At 41.7% G+C, this 20679-nt stretch overlaps 1 protein-coding gene across 2 annotated transcripts in view; it reads left to right on the top strand.

Annotated features, from left to right (window-relative positions):
* The window catches only part of UBA6 (ubiquitin like modifier activating enzyme 6), a 133933-nt gene extending 120068 nt beyond the window's left edge, over positions 1-13865 (top strand). For both annotated transcript variants that reach the window (XM_073597820.1, XM_073597813.1), the window contains exons 31-33: positions 1575-1662; positions 9403-9497; positions 12319-13865. In XM_073597820.1, the coding sequence (XP_073453921.1) occupies positions 1575-1662; positions 9403-9497; positions 12319-12454 (319 nt within the window). In that variant the 3' untranslated portion in view covers positions 12455-13865. The remainder of the gene's footprint in view (positions 1-1574; positions 1663-9402; positions 9498-12318) is intronic.
* Positions 13866-20679: the final 6814 nt, after the last annotated feature.

The raw sequence follows: 20679 nt of genomic DNA, 5'->3' as shown, positions 1-20679 counted from the left end.
TCTGCCCCAACCCAGCAGGGGAGAAGGAGACTTGTTTTCACGTTAGATGTTAGAGTTTTGTTATGTTACTTGGAAAGGACAAAGCTCTTTAGACGTTCAGATTCTCTGTTTGTGCTATTTTCGGGCAACAGGAAAGGTTGCCAGGCTTCTAAAATCTCTTTAGCAAGGTGGCTGAAGTTAGCCATTTCAGAGGCTTATTCGCATGCAGGTGTGTCTCCTCCAGCAGGAATTTCTGCACACTCAACAAGAGCATTAGCGGCCACTTGGGCAGAGAGAGCTGGTGCCACCCCTGAACAAATCTGCAAGGCGGCAACATGGTAGAGTTTTCACACATTCTTGAAACATTACAGGCTGGACTTCACATCTGCTAATGATCAGGCGTTTGGCAGAAAAGTCCTGCAAGCTGTTGTCCCGCCCTAAGGGGGTAAGTCTCTGTTATCCTCTCAGGTGCTGTCCTGAAAGACGCCTTGGGAAAAACCAAGTTAGACTTACCGGTAACTTGTTTTCCAGAAGTCTTTCAGGACAGCAACATCCCGCCCTATTGTATTGTATATACTATGCTGTGACTAACGTATGTGTTTTATGTGTTCCAGCCGGGGCCGGAGGTCTTCTCTATTACAACTGAGGTATGGTAGGGAGGCACCTCCCTTTAAAGTTTGGAGGAAGAAGGTGTTTCCTGTTCCGGTGGGTGGAGTCGCTATCTCTCAGGTGCTGTCCTGAAAGACTTCTGGAAAATAAGTTACCGGTAAGTCTAACTTGGTTTTTCGGCCACTAGCGGGGGGTTAAAATCACCCACTAGCAGCCGAATAATGACGGTAAAGCGGCACTAAAATATCGTCGCTTTACCGCCGACGCCCCCCGCGGGTCGGTGTGAAAGCTGTCCAAGAGCTATTGGCACTTGAAAGTGGTCCTTTACCAGCCATGCATGACCTCTAATGTGCACTCTGGTAATAAGAGCGATTGACTTTTGAATGTGGCTGTTTACCAACAATACTATATCTTATCAGTTTGTGATTAATAAAGTGGTGTTAAGGTGCTAGAAGTATCCATTTTTTCTGGCTCCACAGCTTACTATGCTGTTAAACCAATTATGGCTCATATGCTTTCCTAAATTTATTATAAGGAACTTCAAAAGTGTTTTTTTTTTTACAAATGATGCCAACCTGGCTGTATAAAAAGTAAACTGAACACTGACTAGGAAAACCAAATCCAATGTGAAAATCAGCATGTCGCACACCAAAGATGTCACTATTTTGGAAGAAACATTATTGAGCTAAACAGATATGCTGCACATCCCTGTTTGGAGATTGCCCCTCTCTGATATGTTTCACCTTTTGTGACTGTCTCCAGGTTTGAATCTGCATCATGTACCATTTGGCTCCATAAATTTTGTTCCAAAAGACATCACTGGTGTAGCCCACTAATTTTCACATTGGATTTGTATGGAGTGTCGACAAGGTCATTGGCCAGCCCCTAGTGTTTCCTGAAGTAGAGGGAAGTGATTGGGGCCTTTTGGAGTCGTGTGAGGTCTTTGTGGATATGAATCTGAATGTTCGTTATGATTTGTGCTACAGAAATGGAATTTCATTCACGATCTGGGACAGGTGGACAATCTATGGAAAGGAAGACTTCACTCTACTGGATTTCATCAATGGCGTCAGGGTAATATTGTGTTGCCTTATTCACATTTCCTTATTCTGTATGTAAACTCTATATCTTACCAGAATTTCTGTGTGATTGATCCAAACATTGCTAGAAATTATAAAGGTAAAACGAACATACAATGAAAGAGTCTGTGCAAATCCTCCTTCTGAGATTGTATAAAAAAGAGACATTTGTATATATTTTCCAGCGACCTTCAGGCACTAGGTTCCACGTGCATCACTTTCCTTACTGAGTTCAGGTTTAGTTAGCTGTGGGCTTTCCAGGTCCTGAGCCACTTGCATTGCATTTGTTCTTGCCCTGTCTCTGATGACTCATTTAGTTAGTAGGCCAGTTAGGCTGAGCATCAGGAGCTCCCTAATTTTATCAGTCACTGGGTGCTGTTATTCCCTGCTTCCTACTGTTTTTTACCACAGAAAAGGTTGATGCTGTGGGATCAAGTGCTGATATCATCCTCTGGGTGGGATGTTGCATATTCTCCACACTATTTCCCGCTATACAGTCTCAAGGGATTATCTATTCCCTGTTGCTCCTACTTGCAAAGAGCCACATGGATCTTCAATTGCTGCCTAGTGACTTTGGTCACCTCCAGCCATCCAACCCTGACCCTTACCTTTTACCAGTTGTCCATGTTTTGTGAGTATACAAGGCCTGGCCTCAAACTCTGAGCCTGTATGTTGCCTAACTGTGCTATAGTTGCAACATGTCTGATTTTAGACACTGGTGTTGGGGGACAGTCCCACTGTACCTGGTGCCCCCCCCCCCCCTCGCCATTTTAACAAATGGGGTTGCTTGCAGCATGCCTAATGATATTGCAGATTTCTGCATTTTTTTGGGTCTGTTACCACCTCAGAGTCATCTTTAGCTTCATCATGTGTGACTGAGTTGTATTGCCCTTTTTAATGTGAGCCCAGGTATGATTCTCCAGTCTCCCAGGGATTTAGTGGTGGAGTGACATTTTCAGTCAGCGTTGCAGCTGTGACATTTTCAGTCAGACAGGTGGTTTTATGTTCATAATTGACACCTTTTTTGTTTCCCAGGTTTCAGCCTGGGTGCCCTAACTGAGCCTGCGCAGCCTGCTTCTAGGTTGGGCTCCCTGCACATGCGCACGTCATTTTGAGACACACACTCCAACCCAGCTCAGTCTTTCCTGCCTGCCACATTTCCGCTGGGCTTCCGGCTACCTTCAGTGGCAGTCACAGTTGGCATTAACCCCTCCTTCCCTGAAATGTATTGAGTTCTTTCACACATATACTGTGGCAGTACACAGGCATAAGGGGGTGGCCTTGGCAGTCTCGCTGATTCATGTTCAGCTAAACTCGGGTGGTGTATGCACTGTTTGCCCTGGGAGTCTTGACAGTGTTGTTCTGGACCACTGCCCCCAGCCTAAGTCGCTTCCCTCCTCAGGGGTCTCGTTAAACACTTCTGGGGTGGCCCACTCCTCTTGCTTGTTGAGGGAGGAATGTTCTGCTACCATGTCAAAATTTTAGTTCACTTGGTTGGAGCTCTTGGCTCTCAGGGGTCACAAATAGGCTTTGTCTACCTCCACCTCAGTCTGTCTCTTATCCTCCTCCTAGCTGTTTCCCATTCAGATGTGAAAGATGAGGATAGTGTTTTGTCTGGTTCTGAAATACATGAGGAGAGTCAGAATGCTAACCCATCTCTAAAGCCAGATCTTAAAGAGGAACTGCAGTCTGCTCCCATAATTTGTAATAAAAACATTGTTGCCATTCTGAAGCTTCCCTCCAACCACTTTGCATATTATTTTATATATACTGTAATTCTGTACTTTGCAAATATGCTGCAGAAATCTCCCTCCACGGAGTCTGGCTGCAGCCATTTTAACTGTGGGCATCTGAAGCTGCTGCCTGTTCACTTCCTGGATTTACACAGAGGCACACCTCCAGCTCTGCAGCTCTCATCTCTTATGACTCATCCCATCTCTCTTCATGGCAAACTCTCACGAGAGTGAGAGAGCTGTGCATGATGTCATAAGCCTAGGCTTTTTACCAGACAGGAAACAGGAAGTGGGCTGTATAAAGTATTTAATGGCAGAAAAAAAATGTTTTACTATCCAAAGTTAAAACAACAAGGGCAGAAGATTTAATAGATGGAAAGTTGAAAAAGTGACGGAAGGTCCGCTTTAATTGTCCTTGTTGGGGATATCCTGGTGTTTGAGGACCCTGTGGATAAATGATTCACAGCTCTTTATAAAGCTCTGGTCACCTTTTGCAGACCATGCCATACAACCTGCTGTTGTGACCATGTCAATCTGCCAAGAAGAGTCTCTTAAAGGCTTTCACAGGGGAATGCCTTTTTCAGTGAATCCCTGGACATCTTTATGAAGGAAATCATGGGGGAAAATGGGTAAAAAGCCCTTTTACCCGAAAAAAGGCAAGAATCCTAGTGGCAAAACCCCTGCTTCTAAAACTGAAAAGAGCCCAGTTTTGTTTTATTTAGGCATCCAAGGCCAAACCTAGAAGATTTCTGGTTCTCTTGAGGACCAGGGTCTCTTTCCTTTCCAAGGTGGTTTCTTCCTTTTTCCTTAATTAGGACATTGTACTGTATCTGTCCAGCTTCTAAACATTCTAAAGAGATTTATGGTGCATGCTGTTTGACTTTATTATCAGTCTGACTCTCTCTTTGAATATCCCATTAGGGAACAGCCTGCTTCTCATTCCACTGTTGCTAGGTAAATTCTTCAGCTTATCAGTCAAGATTATGACCTCAGGGCAAACTTTCCCTTTTATCAGTCAAAGTTCACTCCATTGGATCAGTTAGTGCTTCATGGGCTTAACATCGGGCATCTTTTGTTCAGATTTGCAAGGCTGCTACCTGGTGTCCAATTCACACATTTGTTATGTTTTCCAAGTTGACTGTTTATGCCGATGCTCGCTTTGATCATGAAGTTCCTCAGGCAGAGCTTTAGACTCCCTCAAGCCACCCTTGTTAACATATTGGTTTGTTCCTTGTTTTGTTTGCTATTACCCACCCCTCAGTTGGACTGCTTTTGGACATCCCAGTGTTTTAGAACACTATCCCACGTCCCATAATGTACTCCAAGAAAGGGATTTACAGGTTTAGCTCTCTGTCCCCTTTTTGTCTGATTGCTCAGACAAGCTTTATAAATCCTGGACTTTGAAGAGATGTAGAGAAGACTGCAAATAAACAGACGCGGCTTATGTGGGAGATTTTGTTTAAATCTTGGTGTATCACCTGAGGCCAGTCACTTCACTGGGTATATGTAAGGTTTTACAACCACTTTTACCTTTTTACCTACAGCATTGAGGTCTGCTCAAGCTTTGCTCCCTGCCCACTTGCAAAGTTTGGCACTCCAAGTTTGACAAATCTTCAGACAGGCCTTCCTCTGCATGGAAAGGCATCCCCACTTTCCAGTTTGGGGTGATGGCTGTTGACATTTGCAAATGCTTAGGAAACTTGTATTCCAGTGCAGGGATACAAACTTGAGTTTTGTTCCCTGCCTCCTCCTTGCTTTCTCACTTCTTCTAAGCTTTCTGAACAGACTAGCAGGAAAAAGACCAGGCTGTCACTGTCTTGGAGGCTCAGGAATCCGGGTGTCGAATCAAGGAAGTCTTTTTTTGAAGTCCTGGGCACTTGGTCATAGGAGGAATCTCATCCCCTGATATTAATACAACCTGGAGCTTCAAGCAATTTGGCTGTCCCTTCAGTGTTGGACCAAATTGTTGGAGGGCCATCCAATTCGTATATAATCTAACAACACCAGTGTAGTAGCATATATATCAACCATTGGGGAGGAACTACAGGTTTTGCAAGAGAGGTAGATTCTGTTCTGGGCAAAACTTTATAATCCAGCCATGTACGTTCTTGGTGTAGGATACTGGAAGCAGAGTGTGCCTGCAGCTCCTTGGCCCGAGAAAGGGATTCCTACACCTGGAGATGTTCAGGATCTGTCTCCGGTGCGGGGACGCTGAATGAGGACCTCTCGGCCTCCAAGTCCAGCAACAAACTGGACACATTTGTATCCAGGTGCAGGGAGTAGGTGGTAGCAGTAGATACATGGGGTAAGCACACATCTTTGCCTTTCCTTCTCTGAAACATCTTCCTTGTCTGCTCCACAGGATTGAGATGAAAATTCCAGTTATCTTCATTTCCCAGGCCCAGGCGTATGTACTATGCCAACATGGTAAAATGTTTGGCATCCGCACCATGGGCCCCACTAGTAAGTCTGGATTTTTTTGTCCCAAGGGCCAGTTTGACATCCTGCTTCTTGTGGTCTGTGATCCCTACAATGCTGAAGGCTAGGAAGACTTCTTTCCACTAGTTCTAGTTTTGGACATGGAAGGTGTAGTTTACTTGGTCTGAGTCTGAGGCTTTCACCCCAGGAGCTTCTCCCTGGTTCAGACCCCTTCCTTTCCCACAGTTGGGTCTGGACCAGTCCCTCACTCTCAACACTATCAAAGGTCCTGTTTCTGCCCTTTACATTTTATTTCAAACTCTGTTTGCCTCTCACTCCGATTTAAGACTTTGGTACAGGGGGGTTTCCTATGTAGCTCCCCCTGTCCGTCCCCTATTGCTTGTGGCATCTGGTTCTATCTGTGCAGTTTTAATTCACGAGACCTTCCTCCCTAATCTCTCGCATAAGGTGGTTTACCTTATAACCATACCCTCTGCTAGGCGAGTGTCTGAACTGGCGGCCTTATTTTATAAAAGAAGCCTCTTTTTGTCTTGCACAAGGTGGTGTTTAGGCCCAGGACTTCCTTCGGGCCTAGGGTAGTTTTTTGTCTTTCACCTCAACCAAGACATTGGGGGAGATTTACTAAAACTGGTGGGCTCAAGATCTGGTGCAGCTGTACATTGTAGCCAATCAACTTCCAACTTAAGCTTGTTCAATAAAGCTTTGGCAATAAAACCTGAAAGCTGATTGTTTTTTATGCAGAGCTGCACTAGATTTCGCACTCTCAAGCTTTAATAAAAAACCCCCATTGTTCTCTCATCCATCTGTCTGTCTCCGGTTCATCAAAAATAAATCTCCCTCCATTGCTTGGATGTAGTTTGAGCTGTGCAAATCTTATCAGCCTCCACTTTTTTCAGAAAGACTTTTTGTCAATCTGGATGGGCAACCCCCCCCCCCCCCCCATTCTTCCATCTCTAGGTGGCTCAGACATTCATTCAAGCTTTATGGTCTCAAGGATCGAGTTCCCTCCCTTTCCCATTACTCCATTATATATCTTTAAATGCCTCTTGCTGTGTCAGGTAGCTTGTCAATGCAGCCTCCTGGACTTCTGTTAATATGTTCTCTAAATTCTAATAGGTGGACGATTTTGTCTGTGTTTTATACGGTGAACCTGTTGGCAATTGTTTGAGTTGCTCATCCCTCATTTGGACTGCTGTTGGACTTGCTGAAAGTATAAAACTTCCTGTGCCCTCAAAGAATGAGGAAAAAATAAGATTTTTGTACTTACAATATTTGGAATCCATTGAGGGACACAGGCCCCACCCTTCTGTGTTACATAGTAGGTGAGGTTGAAAAAAGACAAGTCTATCAAGTCCAACCTATGTGTGTGATTATATGTCAGTATTACGGTATTAGTGTTTATGACCATACTCTCGGGATGCCTTTGCCACAAAATGAGGCATGCTGGTATAAAGGATTTAAGACTTCATGTGTCTATCAATGGACTCCAAAAGGGAATTTACAGTATAAAAATCCTATTACATTTCAGCTTATTTGTTTCTTTTACTTTCACCTGGTAATCTTGTGAACACCCTTCCTGTCCTGGAGTAGCTGTGCTGATTCCTCTACTGCAGGGGTGTCCAAACTTTTTTCAAAGAGGGCCAGATTTGATGAATAGAACATGCTTGAGGGCCGACCATTTTGCCTGACATTCTTAAACCATTAAACGTTGGTCTGTGTTCGTCTGAGCGCTAATACACGGCCCAACAAGAATTCTCTTGCCTTTGTGCTGTGTGTGGTGAATAGATGAGCTTGGGCGTGTTATTTGGATATACTGTATTCAGCTTATAACACGCACCTTCACTTTAAAAAGGAAGTTTCAGGAAAAAAATCTTAAAATTTTAACTAAAGAACTGTGAAGCAAAATAAGGGTCAGTGCCCATCAATGCAGCCTATTCAGTGCCTATCTGCAGCCCCCACTCCATTGCCATGAATGCTGCCCCCCACTCCATTGCCATGAATGCTGCCCCCCACTCCATTGCCATGAATGCTGCCCCCCACTCCATTGCCATGAATGCTGCCCCCCACTCCATTGCCATGAATGCAGCCCCCCACCGTATTGCCATGAATGCAGCCCCCCACCGTATTGCCATGAATGCAGCCCCCCACCGTATTGCCATGAATGCAGCCCCCCACCGTATTGCCATGAATGCAGCCCCCCACCGTATTGCCATGAATGCAGCCCCCCACCGTATTGCCATGAATGCAGCCCCCACCGTATTGACATGCAGACTCACCATTGCCGTCAGTGCAGCCTGATTCATGTCCATCTGCAGCCTTGGAGGAGACAGGGAGGGGGCGGGACGAGCGCCAACAGATATACAGGAGAAACTCCTGTTTTTATCGGCAGCCTCTTTAATTGAAAGTCCCGCCTCCTATGATGGACAAAACAATTGTCCAATGGCAGTGCAGGAGACGGGACTTCCTTTTACACAGGACGCCGTGTAAACAGGAAATTCTCCTGTATCCTGTACGGCGCTCGTCCCCCCCCTCCAAGGCAGCGAGCATATCTATCTTTTGTGGCCCCCGGTGCTCGGGGATTCGTTGGGGGCCACAAAAGATATATATGTCAAAATTACAAGGTGGGCCGCCCGAAACTGGACCGCGGGCCGCGATTGGCCAGCGGGCCGGACTTTGGACATGCCTGCTCTACTGTGTCTATGGAGGGAGCCATGGTTGCCACTCTGGCTGGACTTCAAACAGGGTGTCTGTTACATGATAGATGGGGGATAAGTAGCTTACACAGGAAACCTCAGATTGCTTTTGCTTTAGGTGCACTTCATGGGAAATGAGACACCATATTTCTTGCAAAGGTCACACACAGCTGCAATGTCCACTTGAAATATCTAAAACTGGCCACAAGTATTTCTCTGCTGTTTGGGGAAAGGGGTGGCAGGCAAACCTTAAGGAATATTTTTGAGCTTGAAAAGGCTTACTACGCTTCTGTTTATGTACATCACTTATTCTAATGAATGCAGTTGATATAATTATATAACATTGTTTTTAGAATGATCTGTCACTATGGCAAAAAAAGCTCCTTGTTTCTGATACTGAAAAAACATTTACTTCCTGCATGTATTACTGTTCTGCCCAGAGAATTGGGGAATTCCCACAGAGCTCTAATGTTCACTATATGGTGATTGTGAAATACTCGCATAACTTTACTGGTACTTTTAGAGGGAAACTTTCTGTTTAGTTTACCAGGGAATTTCATTTGAAACATCTTCACTTGCCCAATTACTGTTTACCAATGACCTCTACAATATTTTTCTCCTTACCTGTATAAAGAATTAGATTTGGTGGTACAGAAGAAATGGGTTGTTATATTCAGAAAATTGGTTAAAATGTACTAGTATGGTTCATAACGGGGTTATGCTAGGTCTTAACCTAAAACATAATAAAACGTTTTCCAAGTTATAATTTCATCATGTGTAAATATTTTTTCCAGCATAATCGGTGTTCTGTATAAAAGTATTAATATAAAATGATAGATATAAAATGCCCATATCCCATGCATTTTATAGGAGCAGTATGGAATTGAACCAACAATGGTTGTGCAAGGTGTGAAAATGCTGTATGTCCCTGTTATGCCTGGTCATGCAAAGAGACTGAAACTTACGTAAGTATATTATAAAATAATAGTCTTAGTGTGATACATTTTACTTCACATATTGTGACTGAACATAACTGCCTGTCCACCCCTAGGTCCTGTGTCTACAAATCTAATTCTAGACATAGTGGCTCTTTATGATATCTCCTGTGTGCTTTGAAATGTTGCAGACCCAGTTTGGTCACCGCTTTTGAGAAATGTTAGAGATTTTCTAATTTCATCTGGCAAGTGAGCTAAAGGAGAAGTTCACTTAAAAAAAACAGATTACAAATGCACTTTTTTTTGCAGGTAATTTGTGCAGTTATTTATTTTGGAGCCTGTGAAGCATTGCAGCAGTGATCAGCAGATCTCCTGCAGATCTGTCAGTGTATCTGTGTGGCCATACATTTCGTATGGGCAAGCAGATACACTGATATGAAGAATCAATTGACTGCCACGGTGCTCCACATCGCTGTCGTAGTTAGTAGTAATAACAATAACTACAAGCTGACAGCCGCAAAGGGCCTACGCTTATTTAAAACACTGACAGCTAGTACAGGGAACTGCTCCCTGTACTGCTGTCACAGGGAGGGAGGGATTGGGTAGCTGCTGTAGCATTGGGAACATGTTACATGTTCCACCCTAAAAATTGGTCGAACATGTAAGGTGGGTAATGCTAATTGGTTGCTGAGGGGGCTAGTCATCCTCAATAGTCAACTCTTATCTTGGAAAGAACTGGATTCACTGGGTTTCTGAGACTAAAGATGCATAATGTTGTAAAAAAAAGTATAAGGTACAGTATAAGTACCTTGTTGGCCTAGGCGCTAAAGCGCCCCCTGATCTCGACATCACTTCTATACAAAATAGTTCCTCACTGTATTATTCAAAGTGTTAAACACTTAATGCTGAACTTCAGCCTTAACTTCAGTCGTCCACAGCTGTATAGTCTTCTCTCCTGTAGTAATAATGCTTAGTCTGCTTTCACAGCACTGTGAACATATAATATAATATAAAATAAAAATCATATAAAGCCCACGCCATCATTTTCTGGCTGGGGGAGATTCTCATAGTTGGAGTGCCTCAAAATCTGAGAGCGATATGTTGTCATTACCTCCTTCTAAAAATGTTAGTAGTTTGGCTGGGTGTGTCTTCAATAATTCCGATGTCACTTGCCTGCAGCAAGCATGCAGCTAGTAAAGTCAGAAGAAAAGTCATAATATTTGATTTGCATGTTTGCCCAATGACTCAGAATTATTGAAGGCAATGGAATCCTCCATATTTTCTCAGCAGATGTTTATAAAGGGATATGCAAGTGACCCCACCTCCCAAAACACCCTTGTAGACAAGCATCTACTGTCACTTTCATTACAAGGCAAGTTGTGCTCCGCCATTGAAATACAATGTCCTTTCAAAAGAATGACCCGATTTCAAATAATTATTTAATAATGAAAATGTGTTGCATAACAAATTCCAAGCTATTAAGTCAAGTTTCAGCCACCATGTTATATATGCTCTGTGTGACCTTCACCTGCTGCATGTATAACATCAAGACGATAGCTGAATTTGTCCTCACCGTGTCTGAGAGTGTCGTCTTCCACAGAAGTTACTGCAGCCGTGATTCTGTTTTTGAGCTCATCCAAGTCAGTGGGTAATGGTGGAACATAAACTTGTTGTTTTCCCCTTCCCCACAAGAAAGTCACAGGATGTGATGTCTGGAGAGTAGTGCAAAGTCTTTGGGTCCATTGTTGAGGTAATGTATCATTTAGAAACTGACAAATATGGTTGTGCCAATGTGGCGGTTCTCCATCTTGCTTAAAAATAATCTTCAGAGTCTTCTATAAGTTGTGGGAAAAGCCAGTCCTTCAGCATTTCAAGATAGACATGTCCCGTAACCATGTTTCCCTCAAAGAAAGGGCCATAAATCTTTGTAAACGAAACCACACATAACAAATTCATTTTTGGTGAATCTCGTTTATGCTGTACAAGTTCGTATGGCTTCTCAAGTCCCCTATGTGAACATTGTGACGCAAAACTTTTGCCGCTTGTTTGAAACGTTGCTTCATCTCTAAAAATTAACAGCTCTAAGAATCGGTCTTCCTTCATGCCGTTAAAGAGCATATGGCAGAAATCCAAACATTTTCTTCTGTCACTTACACAAAGAGCTTGCACCAGTTGCAATCTGTATGACCTCAGAAGCAAATGTTGTCTTAACACACACCAAACAGTCGTATGAGGTATTGCAAGTTCTCGGGTAGCACAACAAACAGACTTGTGCAGGCTGAAAAGCCTCTTGAATTCATTGCACATTTTCTCTGAACTACGTGGTCGCCCTGGACGCTTCCCCTTACATAACCCCCCCCCGATTCTTCAAGTTGTTTATACCAACAACGAATGTTCTTTGCCACTGGTGGAGCAATCCCAAAATGCTGCCGAAACGCACGCTGCACCGCTAATGGACTCCGTTTTGCTAAATTGGAGAACAAAAAACGTCTTCTGTTGCATAGACTCCATCTTGATAGCGACTGAGGTTGGAATCTATTTGGGTGCTAGTAGTGGTATCTAGCCGTCATTTGAAATTCTTGGCCACGCCCGATCAAGTAGTACAGGTTTCATTCATTGGTGGTACATGGTTGCACAGATATAAGGTTTTAAATTTGGATCATTTTTTTTGAAACACACTGTACAATGGATCTTTTGGTGAGTTTATAGCATTTTTTTGGCTGCAGCACAATATTTAGATGTCACTTGCTGGTCAAGTCCAATAATGTTTTTTGTTTGATTTTGTTGTTTTTTTTTTTTTTTTTTTAAATCAAATTTATCTATTTATTCTTTTATTTCATTCCCTGTATAGAATGCACAAGCTTGTGAAACCAGGAGCCGATAAAAAATATGTCGATCTGACGGTGTCTTTTGCCCCTGAATCAAATGAAGATGAGGATTTACCTGGGCCTCCTGTGAGATACCACTTTAACCAAGAGAGCAATTAATGGCACAAGTGCGGGTGTTATCTTCTATGTGTTGGTACTACTTGTCACATCTAGGTGAAGCCTTAATGAAGAGAAACAAGTGGAAGTAGTGATTTGCACTAATATTTTGCATAACAAAGACTGCATATATATATAGTGTCTCCTTCATACTTTCTTGTACTTTTTTTTTTTTTTTTTTTTTTTTTTCTTTGTTACCAGTGGACTGGAATACAACATTTTTTGGATGCAATACTCCATGCTATAACCCCAAAAAAAGATAAATGAATAAACAAAAGGAAAAAAAATGAATGGAGGACCAAGAAGACTATTTTCAAGTTCACCTTATTGTACCTCCTTTTCTGCAATGATAAGTGGAAGAATATTGTATATATTAGTACTGATAAGTCTGTGTGCCTTGCAGTAGGTTTATCCAAGTATGCACACACAAGAGCTCTCTGCTTTGTATGTATGTATATGTGTGTGTGTGTGTGTGTGTGTGTGTGTGTGTGTGTGTATGTATGTATGCATTTTTGATTGATTAAACTAATGTGTATCTATTTCATATGTACTCTGTTTCCTGAATGTGAAATGTAAGCCCCTCTTCTTTCGATATTGCTACCTTAGGGGGAACTTTTCCAAACAGGAAACAGTGTAAGTGAGATCATGTAACCTTTGCTATAATGTTATAAGCAGAGTTACTGATCTATACAATGCCTTAGTATCTTAAGATGTGAGCAAGTGATGTAATGTTGGTCTGTAAGTCTGACCGTTAAGTAATTTTCTGCATAACATGCACCCTTGTTTTTCCGGTGATTTTGATAAATGCTTAAGTGGTTTCAGTACAGCTTATATTTACATAGATAACATGCACTTCTTGATAATAGAAGACCATTATCCAAGGGGTCCATTGGTGTTGGCATACATTGCGCCTTCAGCTGGCTGCTAAAATATGATGGGAGCTGTGCTGCATCAGCCCACAAGCTTTTGCTGCCTTCAGCTTTGTTGATCTGTTTGGTCTTTGTTCTGAGTTATTCAGCACTGGTACATACTGTAATTGTTTCAGTCAAAATTTCAAACTTTTTCGTGGTCAGTACAAGTCTTGCCTTTTAAGGGGGCTGTTTTTTTTTTTTTTTTTTTTGTTTGTTTTTTTGTTTGATTTCTTTTTTCTTTAAACATGACACATTTAATTCCTCCATTACAGGACCAGTAAACCTAAACTGCAGTGTGGATTGTACAAAAGATAACAAATGTATATAATTGTGTAGTATTTATAGATGTATGGTACTTTGCAAAAGTTTTAGGTAGGTGTGAAAAAATGTTTTAAATTAAGAATGCTTTCAGAAATACATGAAATGGAAAGTAAATAAACAATGGAGAAATCCAAATCAAATAAATATTCGGGGTGTCCACCCTTTGCCGTCAAAACAGCATTAATTCTTCGAGGTACACTTGCACACCATTTTTGAAGGAACTCGACAGGTAGGTTGTTCCAAATGTTTTGGAGAACTAACCACAGATCTTCTCCGGATGTAGGCTGCCTCAAATCCTTCTGTCTCCATGTACACCCAGACAGATGTGAAGATGTTGAGATTGGCCTCTGTGGGGGCCAAACCATCACTTCCAGGACTCCTTGTTCTTCTTTACATAGAAGAAAGTTCTTAATGGCATTGGTTGTAACTTTGGGATCGTTGTCCTGCTGCAGAATAAATATGGGGCCAATCGGTGATGGTTAGACCTCCACAGAGCACTGATCTCAACATCATGGAGTCTGTCTGGTATTACATGAAGAGACCGAATGAATTGAGGCAGCCTACATCCACAGAAGATCTCTGGTTAGTTCTCCAAGATGTTTTGAACAACCTACCCGCTGAGTTTCTTCAAAAACTTGTGTGCAAGTGTACCTAGAAAAATTGATGTTGTTTTGCAGGCAAAGAGTGGTCACATCAAATATTGATTTGGGTTTCTCTTCTGTTTATTTACTTTCTATTTTGTTTAATTGATTAAAAAAAATCTATTAACGCTTCTATTTCTTGAAGCATTTTTTCGCACCTGTCTAATGCTAGCCGTTCAAACCCGTTTTTGAAAAACGAACACACGGTCGTGCGAGCAAACGATATTGCCATCATGTAATGGCTGAATTTCAAATGATAACTTCTTCAGTGGACATAAATGCATCAGTTTTATAATTTTTTGTTTTTTGCTCCTGAGTCACATATGCACAGTACCAACAGTTCAAATTTTAACACGAGAAATTCATGAACCTTTTCAGTGTATCATCCGTTTGGCAGAAGTTTTTCAAACTTGTCCTTTGATTTTTTTTTTGGGGGGGGGGGTCAAAAACGTCACAACCGATTTTAGATTTGTGCCCATTAACTGAAGAAAAACAAACTGCCCAAATGGCAGATTTTCAAATGATTTTTCATCTAGTGTATGGTCGCCATAAGACTTTTGCACAGTACTGTACATTGAGATGTTTCAGGTGCTTTAGAGGAATCTTTAGTGAAACCTGTGCTATTCCGACTATCCTGCTTCTTGTTATACTAAATTTATTTTAAAGCCATGCCATTTTTGTAAAAAAGTGCAGGCATACTATGAGTTAAGTCCAATGAGGTGCATGCCACCTTGCGAACTTCTCTTTAATTTACACCTGACAGGTTTATAGTGCTCCAGACAGATAACTTCTTGAGCTCTAACCAGTTCTGGTCTTGGCTCCTTCAAGTTCATAATTAATGCCTGCCTCTCCCCTACTTCTGCCCATTCACAGAAGCCTTTGTATTATGTGAACTCATTCACATACAGCTCATGGTGGAGACACATTATGGTATTTTGCCCTTGGGTGCTAAAGGACCTTGTTCTGGATTTTCCTTGCAGTAAAAAGTCAGAGACAAATGTTATCGTAGTATTCTCCAGTGCAGCTAGTTTAATAAGCAGCTCTTACATTATAAAACAGTGACATGTGCTAATGTTCTGTATGCTCAGCCTTAAAAGAAACTTGCACCAAGAGATACAGTATATGGAAGCTTAACTCCTCGTAAACATGATGATTTGCTGTCTTTGTTCCATATTTTGAGTCACTGGCATGCAATGAGCATAAGGATAGTGAAATCAGAAGAACAAAGTTATTTTTTTTTTTTTCTGGCTGAGTGTACTGAGGGCATTGTGCTATTATTGCAGCCAAGAACTAGATTTTTCAGATGTAGAGTAGCACAGCTACTGTGTTTGTTTTTTTGTTTTTTTGTTTTTCTTTAGGACAGGTTTCCTTTGAAGTAGTCAAAAATGTGGGCAATGCAAACTTAAGCCTAGTACACACTATTTTGTCTTTTTTTTGTTCAACCCAGCAGGCTGAACAGGAAAAAAAATAAACTGAAGAGCTTGGGGGAGCTGCTGTACTAACTATGCAATGTTAGTACATCGATTTGCCACTCTGAGCATTTGTGTTCTGACAGGGGGTCAGCCCCCCGGCAGAACACACCGGTCAGCTCACTTGGCTGAGAGTGCTGATTGGATGCTGATCCGCAGACCATTTTTGGCCATGTCATACACCAGCCGAATGTCCTCTGGTTTCTATTGAACTGGCTGATGCTCCCCTTGTGTACGGCCCTTAAGTCTACGGTGCAAAAACTGCAAAAGCAGACTTTCTTTAGTAAAGACTACAAGTCACAACGATCAGATGTAGGCAGCTGATCTTAAATGCACATCTCAACATTTCCTGTAAAAGTTTAGGTAGACCCCATCCTTTCCACTCCCCAAGTCTCTCTTTAGATGCTTTTTCTAGTATTGGGTGGCTTCACTAAACATTAGTAAGTTTCTTGAGCCAGAAGGGTTGAGGGTCAAGCTTGCATTTACAACAAAGCTGAGGCTGAGTTCACACCTCCGACGGATGCAGCTTGCAGCAGGAAATCCGGTGTGTCCCTGTTCTCTATTTCAGGGGCAAATTTTTGCCTAAATTTGGCCCTGAAATAGAGCCAGAGATGCATAGAGAGCCAGCCACAATCTCTTGTCATGCGAATTGGAGGAGGAGAAACCTGCATCTAATTTGCATAGGTGTGAACCCAGCCCAAAAGTTTCACTATAATCTCAGCTGACTATAAACTGATAATTTTTGAAATGTGCTTTTCACCAATTTGCATTATTCTGATGCTCAGTTTGGATTACCTATGTCTGCATGTTTATAGAATACAGGCCATAGATATGTAATGACATTTGTCCAATTCAGTTTTCTATAAAGGAAGGTTAAAAGCAGGTAGATAAAGTAAAAAGTAACCATTAAACAGAAAAAGTGAGCCATTACCCACATATGTTTGCTTGATTTGAACAGCTCTTTTTATAAAAGTCACATGCATTTTAGGATTACTGGTTCTTTGTATTTAAAGATATGATTCAATACAAGAACAGTAGAGAATCTGGTATTTTGACTGCCATTGTTCATCTCTTTCTGAAAATGCTGACCCTCACTTTCTGTGGCTGTGAAAGCACTGGAAATAAATGCAACAGGGTCAGCATGACAACCAGGCAACTAGTATGTTTAGACATAGAAATCCTGAGTGGTAGCCTCCATGTTTCTCTTATAAGCTCAGTCCTCAACCGCTGTAATTCATGGACTATTCTGTGCAGACAACAGGCAGATTCCCATGATTTACCGGAGTGCGACTGAACTAAATTATTTGCATTTCTTTGCTAATTGAAATGACAGCTGGCATCATACTACTTTTTGTCTAGTATTTAAATGGTTACTCTTTGTAACTAGCACATTGAGGTTGCTGTTTTATGAATTGCTTGTCACTTGAATTTAATACATTTTTTCACTACTGGAACAGTCCAGGGATTCAGCATTGAAAGCAGATACATGAGCCAGAGACTATCATTTAATATCTGTGTTCCTTGTATCTATTATTATTTTTTATTTCCTTTGTGCTCAGGGGTGTCCGTTGCCATATGCAAGCAAGACCATTGCAACAATGACAAGTCTGCAGCTAAAATAAAGTCTTTTTAAATATGTAATATTTTGGTTGAAAGACTGCCTTTTTCAGTACATGGTACAACTAAGGTAGTCAATATTTGAATAAAAGAACAGTAAATATTTTCTAACTGTTCAGAGTAGTTCTTGCATTATTACTTATATCGCCAGCAAAAGGTATATATTTAGGATATTTTCAGCTAAAAATGTTGTGAGGTGCATTGCTATGTGTGTGATGTGTTAAAAAAAGAAAGTATGGGTTAACAAAAAAAAGTTATACTCACCTAGGTGGATGCAGCATCAGTCCCCTGCTGCTCTAAGACTGAGAACTGAGCAATCAAACACGCTGATTGCTCAGTTCCCAGTGTTCCGTGAGCAGATGCTATCTGCTCTGCCCCTCCACTCTGGTGCAGCCGGTGTGTCTGCTGGCTAGCCAGACAGCCAAGCAAAGCCAGGATCACCTTTGATCAGCTGTTCGTAATGATAACCCGGAAGCGCTGACATGACATCACTTCAGGTTTACTTGGAAACAATTGGTGCCATATTTTTGAAAATTATTGAAAAGTATTTAAAAGCACCGATCTTGGTGTTTTGAATGCTTTTAAGTGCACAGGAGCTATTTGGAGTCTTATAGACCCTGGATCTCTCCACTAAAAAAAAAAACCTGTCACAAGGATGTCTACATTTCATGTGACAGCAATAAAAGTGATCAAAAAAAAAATTTGAAGCAAGTGTAAAAAATAAATTAATAAAAAAAAAAGTAAAGTGCTCGCACGCAAAGGCGAATGCGTGCGCCGGTCCCGCATGCATGCCAAACCATGATCGTCCCACACGTGAGGTATCACCGCAAACATCATATCATGCCAGAAAAGACCCATTTTTCTCCCGCATCCAATTCACATGTGTGACCGGCTCTCAATGGAGCAGGTTCACGTGGCTCCGGAGCGAATTGCACAGGAGTTCTGTGCCTCTTCTGGTCTGTTTCAGGTCCGAATTCAGCCAAAAATTTAGACCAAAATTGAACCTAAAATGGTGAACAGGGATGCACCGGACCCCTGCTGTGAGCCACTCCGTACAGCAGTGTGAACCCAGCCTTAGGGACAACCTGCAGGACTTTCCTGCCACTTCACCGCCTTGCAGATCTGTTGTGGTAAGGCTCTGGCTTGTTCTGCCCAAAAAGTGGCTAAGGTCCTGGTAAATGTACTTTTACACCAGTAGGACCTTGCTGTCTTAGAACTCCATCGGCTTTCACGATGGAGTTTTTTAGCTCCATCTTTTTTTTTGAGAATTTAAGCCCTTTTTGTAGACCTGAAATAACTACAAAATGACTCTTAAATCTTCCCTTTCGGGATTTTGTGATTTCTAGAAGCACCTTGTGACGCCCAGGGGATGAAATGATCCTTCAGTGTTAGGATTAGGGAAAAAGGATGAAAAGACCATGTCCTGTGGTTGGTGAAATCTAGATATCACAAAACCCTGTGTTTACATACAAAATGATTTTGTACAGGAATATGGTACAAAATAATTCTGCAATGGACAGAGCTTGGATCTCACTAACTTTCTGACACTAGCGCCATTAAAGTGGCCGTTTTGAATGTTTTTCTTTCTTTTCTTTTTTTTTTTTGTACCTTCTGCATTGGCTCAAATTTCTTGGAGATCCCCCTGTAGAAATCACTAGTGGCATTGGTTTCTTAAAAATGCACCTTTCCCCCATTTCACTAAAAATCACAATAGCATACAGCTTCTTCCAATTAATGTTTTTTTACTTCCTGTTTTTTTTAAGACACTTGTAATGTCACACTGGGTGCACAGCTGCATCCTGGGAAGTTCCTGTCCTATATTAGAGGAGACAGTCCCAGAGTTCAAGGAGGAGTTCCAGGAAGTAAAGACAGATGGATTTATCTGCCCTTAGTAAAAATAGCCACCATGAAAATAAGATTGCCATTGCAAAACATGTTCAACGTTGCCTTTGTTGTAATTTTTATGAGGGGAAAGTTCCTCCTTAAGGGCCCATTCATACTATAGCAGAAAGCTGCGTTTTTCTGCATAAGAAAAATTTGGCTCCCTACAAGCGCACACAGAAAACAATGGTTTTCTATGTGCCCCTAGCACACTTCCTGGCAGCTCTCACCTGCAGTGCAGAAAACTGCAACATTGCTGCAGTTTTCCACACTGCTCCACAGATTAACAGCAGCAGGGGTATTCCAATAGACGGTTGAGGGTGATTGGTGCGAGGTGGGGGTGGCAATGGTGATGACAATTATGAGAACTTATCACCCTGTATGTCGCTTCATGAAGCAGCTGAAAGGCAGTTTCTCCTCCTCTCCCAAGACCTCATTCACACACAGAGCTTTATTTATTACCCCACTACAGCTTTATCTTTTAGATTTAGAAGGAATTTTGTAAGTTATGTTGTGTTTGTTTCCACTAATAATAATTGTATTATTCTTTGTGAAAAGGAAATGATGGCATGGATGTGAAAACTCACAGAAAAAAAAGCAGCTAAACACAATATGAGTTTAAAAATATGCATAAAAACAGGTAAAAGCACCTAAAAATGCAGGTGACCATATCAGTTTTTACTTGCATATTTTATTCTCACAAGTGTGAATCAGCCCTGAGGGATTTAAAGAATCTCTAACCCATGTTCTTGTCCTCACCTGTGTTTACAAGAATAAACAATAATGCAATGGTCTGCTTACCAGAAGGATCTTGTCAGTGTCTGGTTTTTAAAAGTCCAGAACCTTACCCAAGCCCAAAAGGGAAGGGTCCTAGTTTCTCTGTAGCCATAAGAAGTATGTTTTCCATACCTTGAGGTAATTGGTTGCTATTACCTTCTTATGACTAACCAGTATAGTTGAGATGACTATCTTGGATTTGCTTTGACTTTTCAGAAGTCTGTGTTCCATTCAACCATCTGACTCTAAAATTGGCAGCCTGGTTACTGAAGTGCTTGATGGCTTCAACCACTGCTTACAGCTCCCTCACATTGGGCTATGCTAGTGCCAGGTGCCCTCCACCACAGTGTATTCCAAGATGTCCCCATCCAGGTCATCTGCAGCTCTTGGAGTGGATGTTAAACTCAGCCTTTGACCATTCAGTTCTTAAACAGATCTGGTGGGGTAGAATAATATTTGAATCTAAAGATTCTCACTTTTCATCTCCGTGTGTCAAAAAGAAATTTTGATCTATCTCTTATGTAGTTGTATACTGTACTGCCAGCATTGGTCCAATCACTTTAATGAGTTTTGTACTTTGTGGCTTGTACCTCGATTTCTGGTAAAAAAAA

The sequence above is a fragment of the Aquarana catesbeiana genome, linkage group LG01, assembly GCF_042186555.1.
Source record: "Aquarana catesbeiana isolate 2022-GZ linkage group LG01, ASM4218655v1, whole genome shotgun sequence".
Classification (NCBI taxonomy): Eukaryota; Metazoa; Chordata; class Amphibia; order Anura; family Ranidae; genus Aquarana; species Aquarana catesbeiana.
The sequence above is the reverse complement of the archived record's forward strand: the minus strand, read 5'-3'. Positions and strand labels throughout refer to the sequence as shown.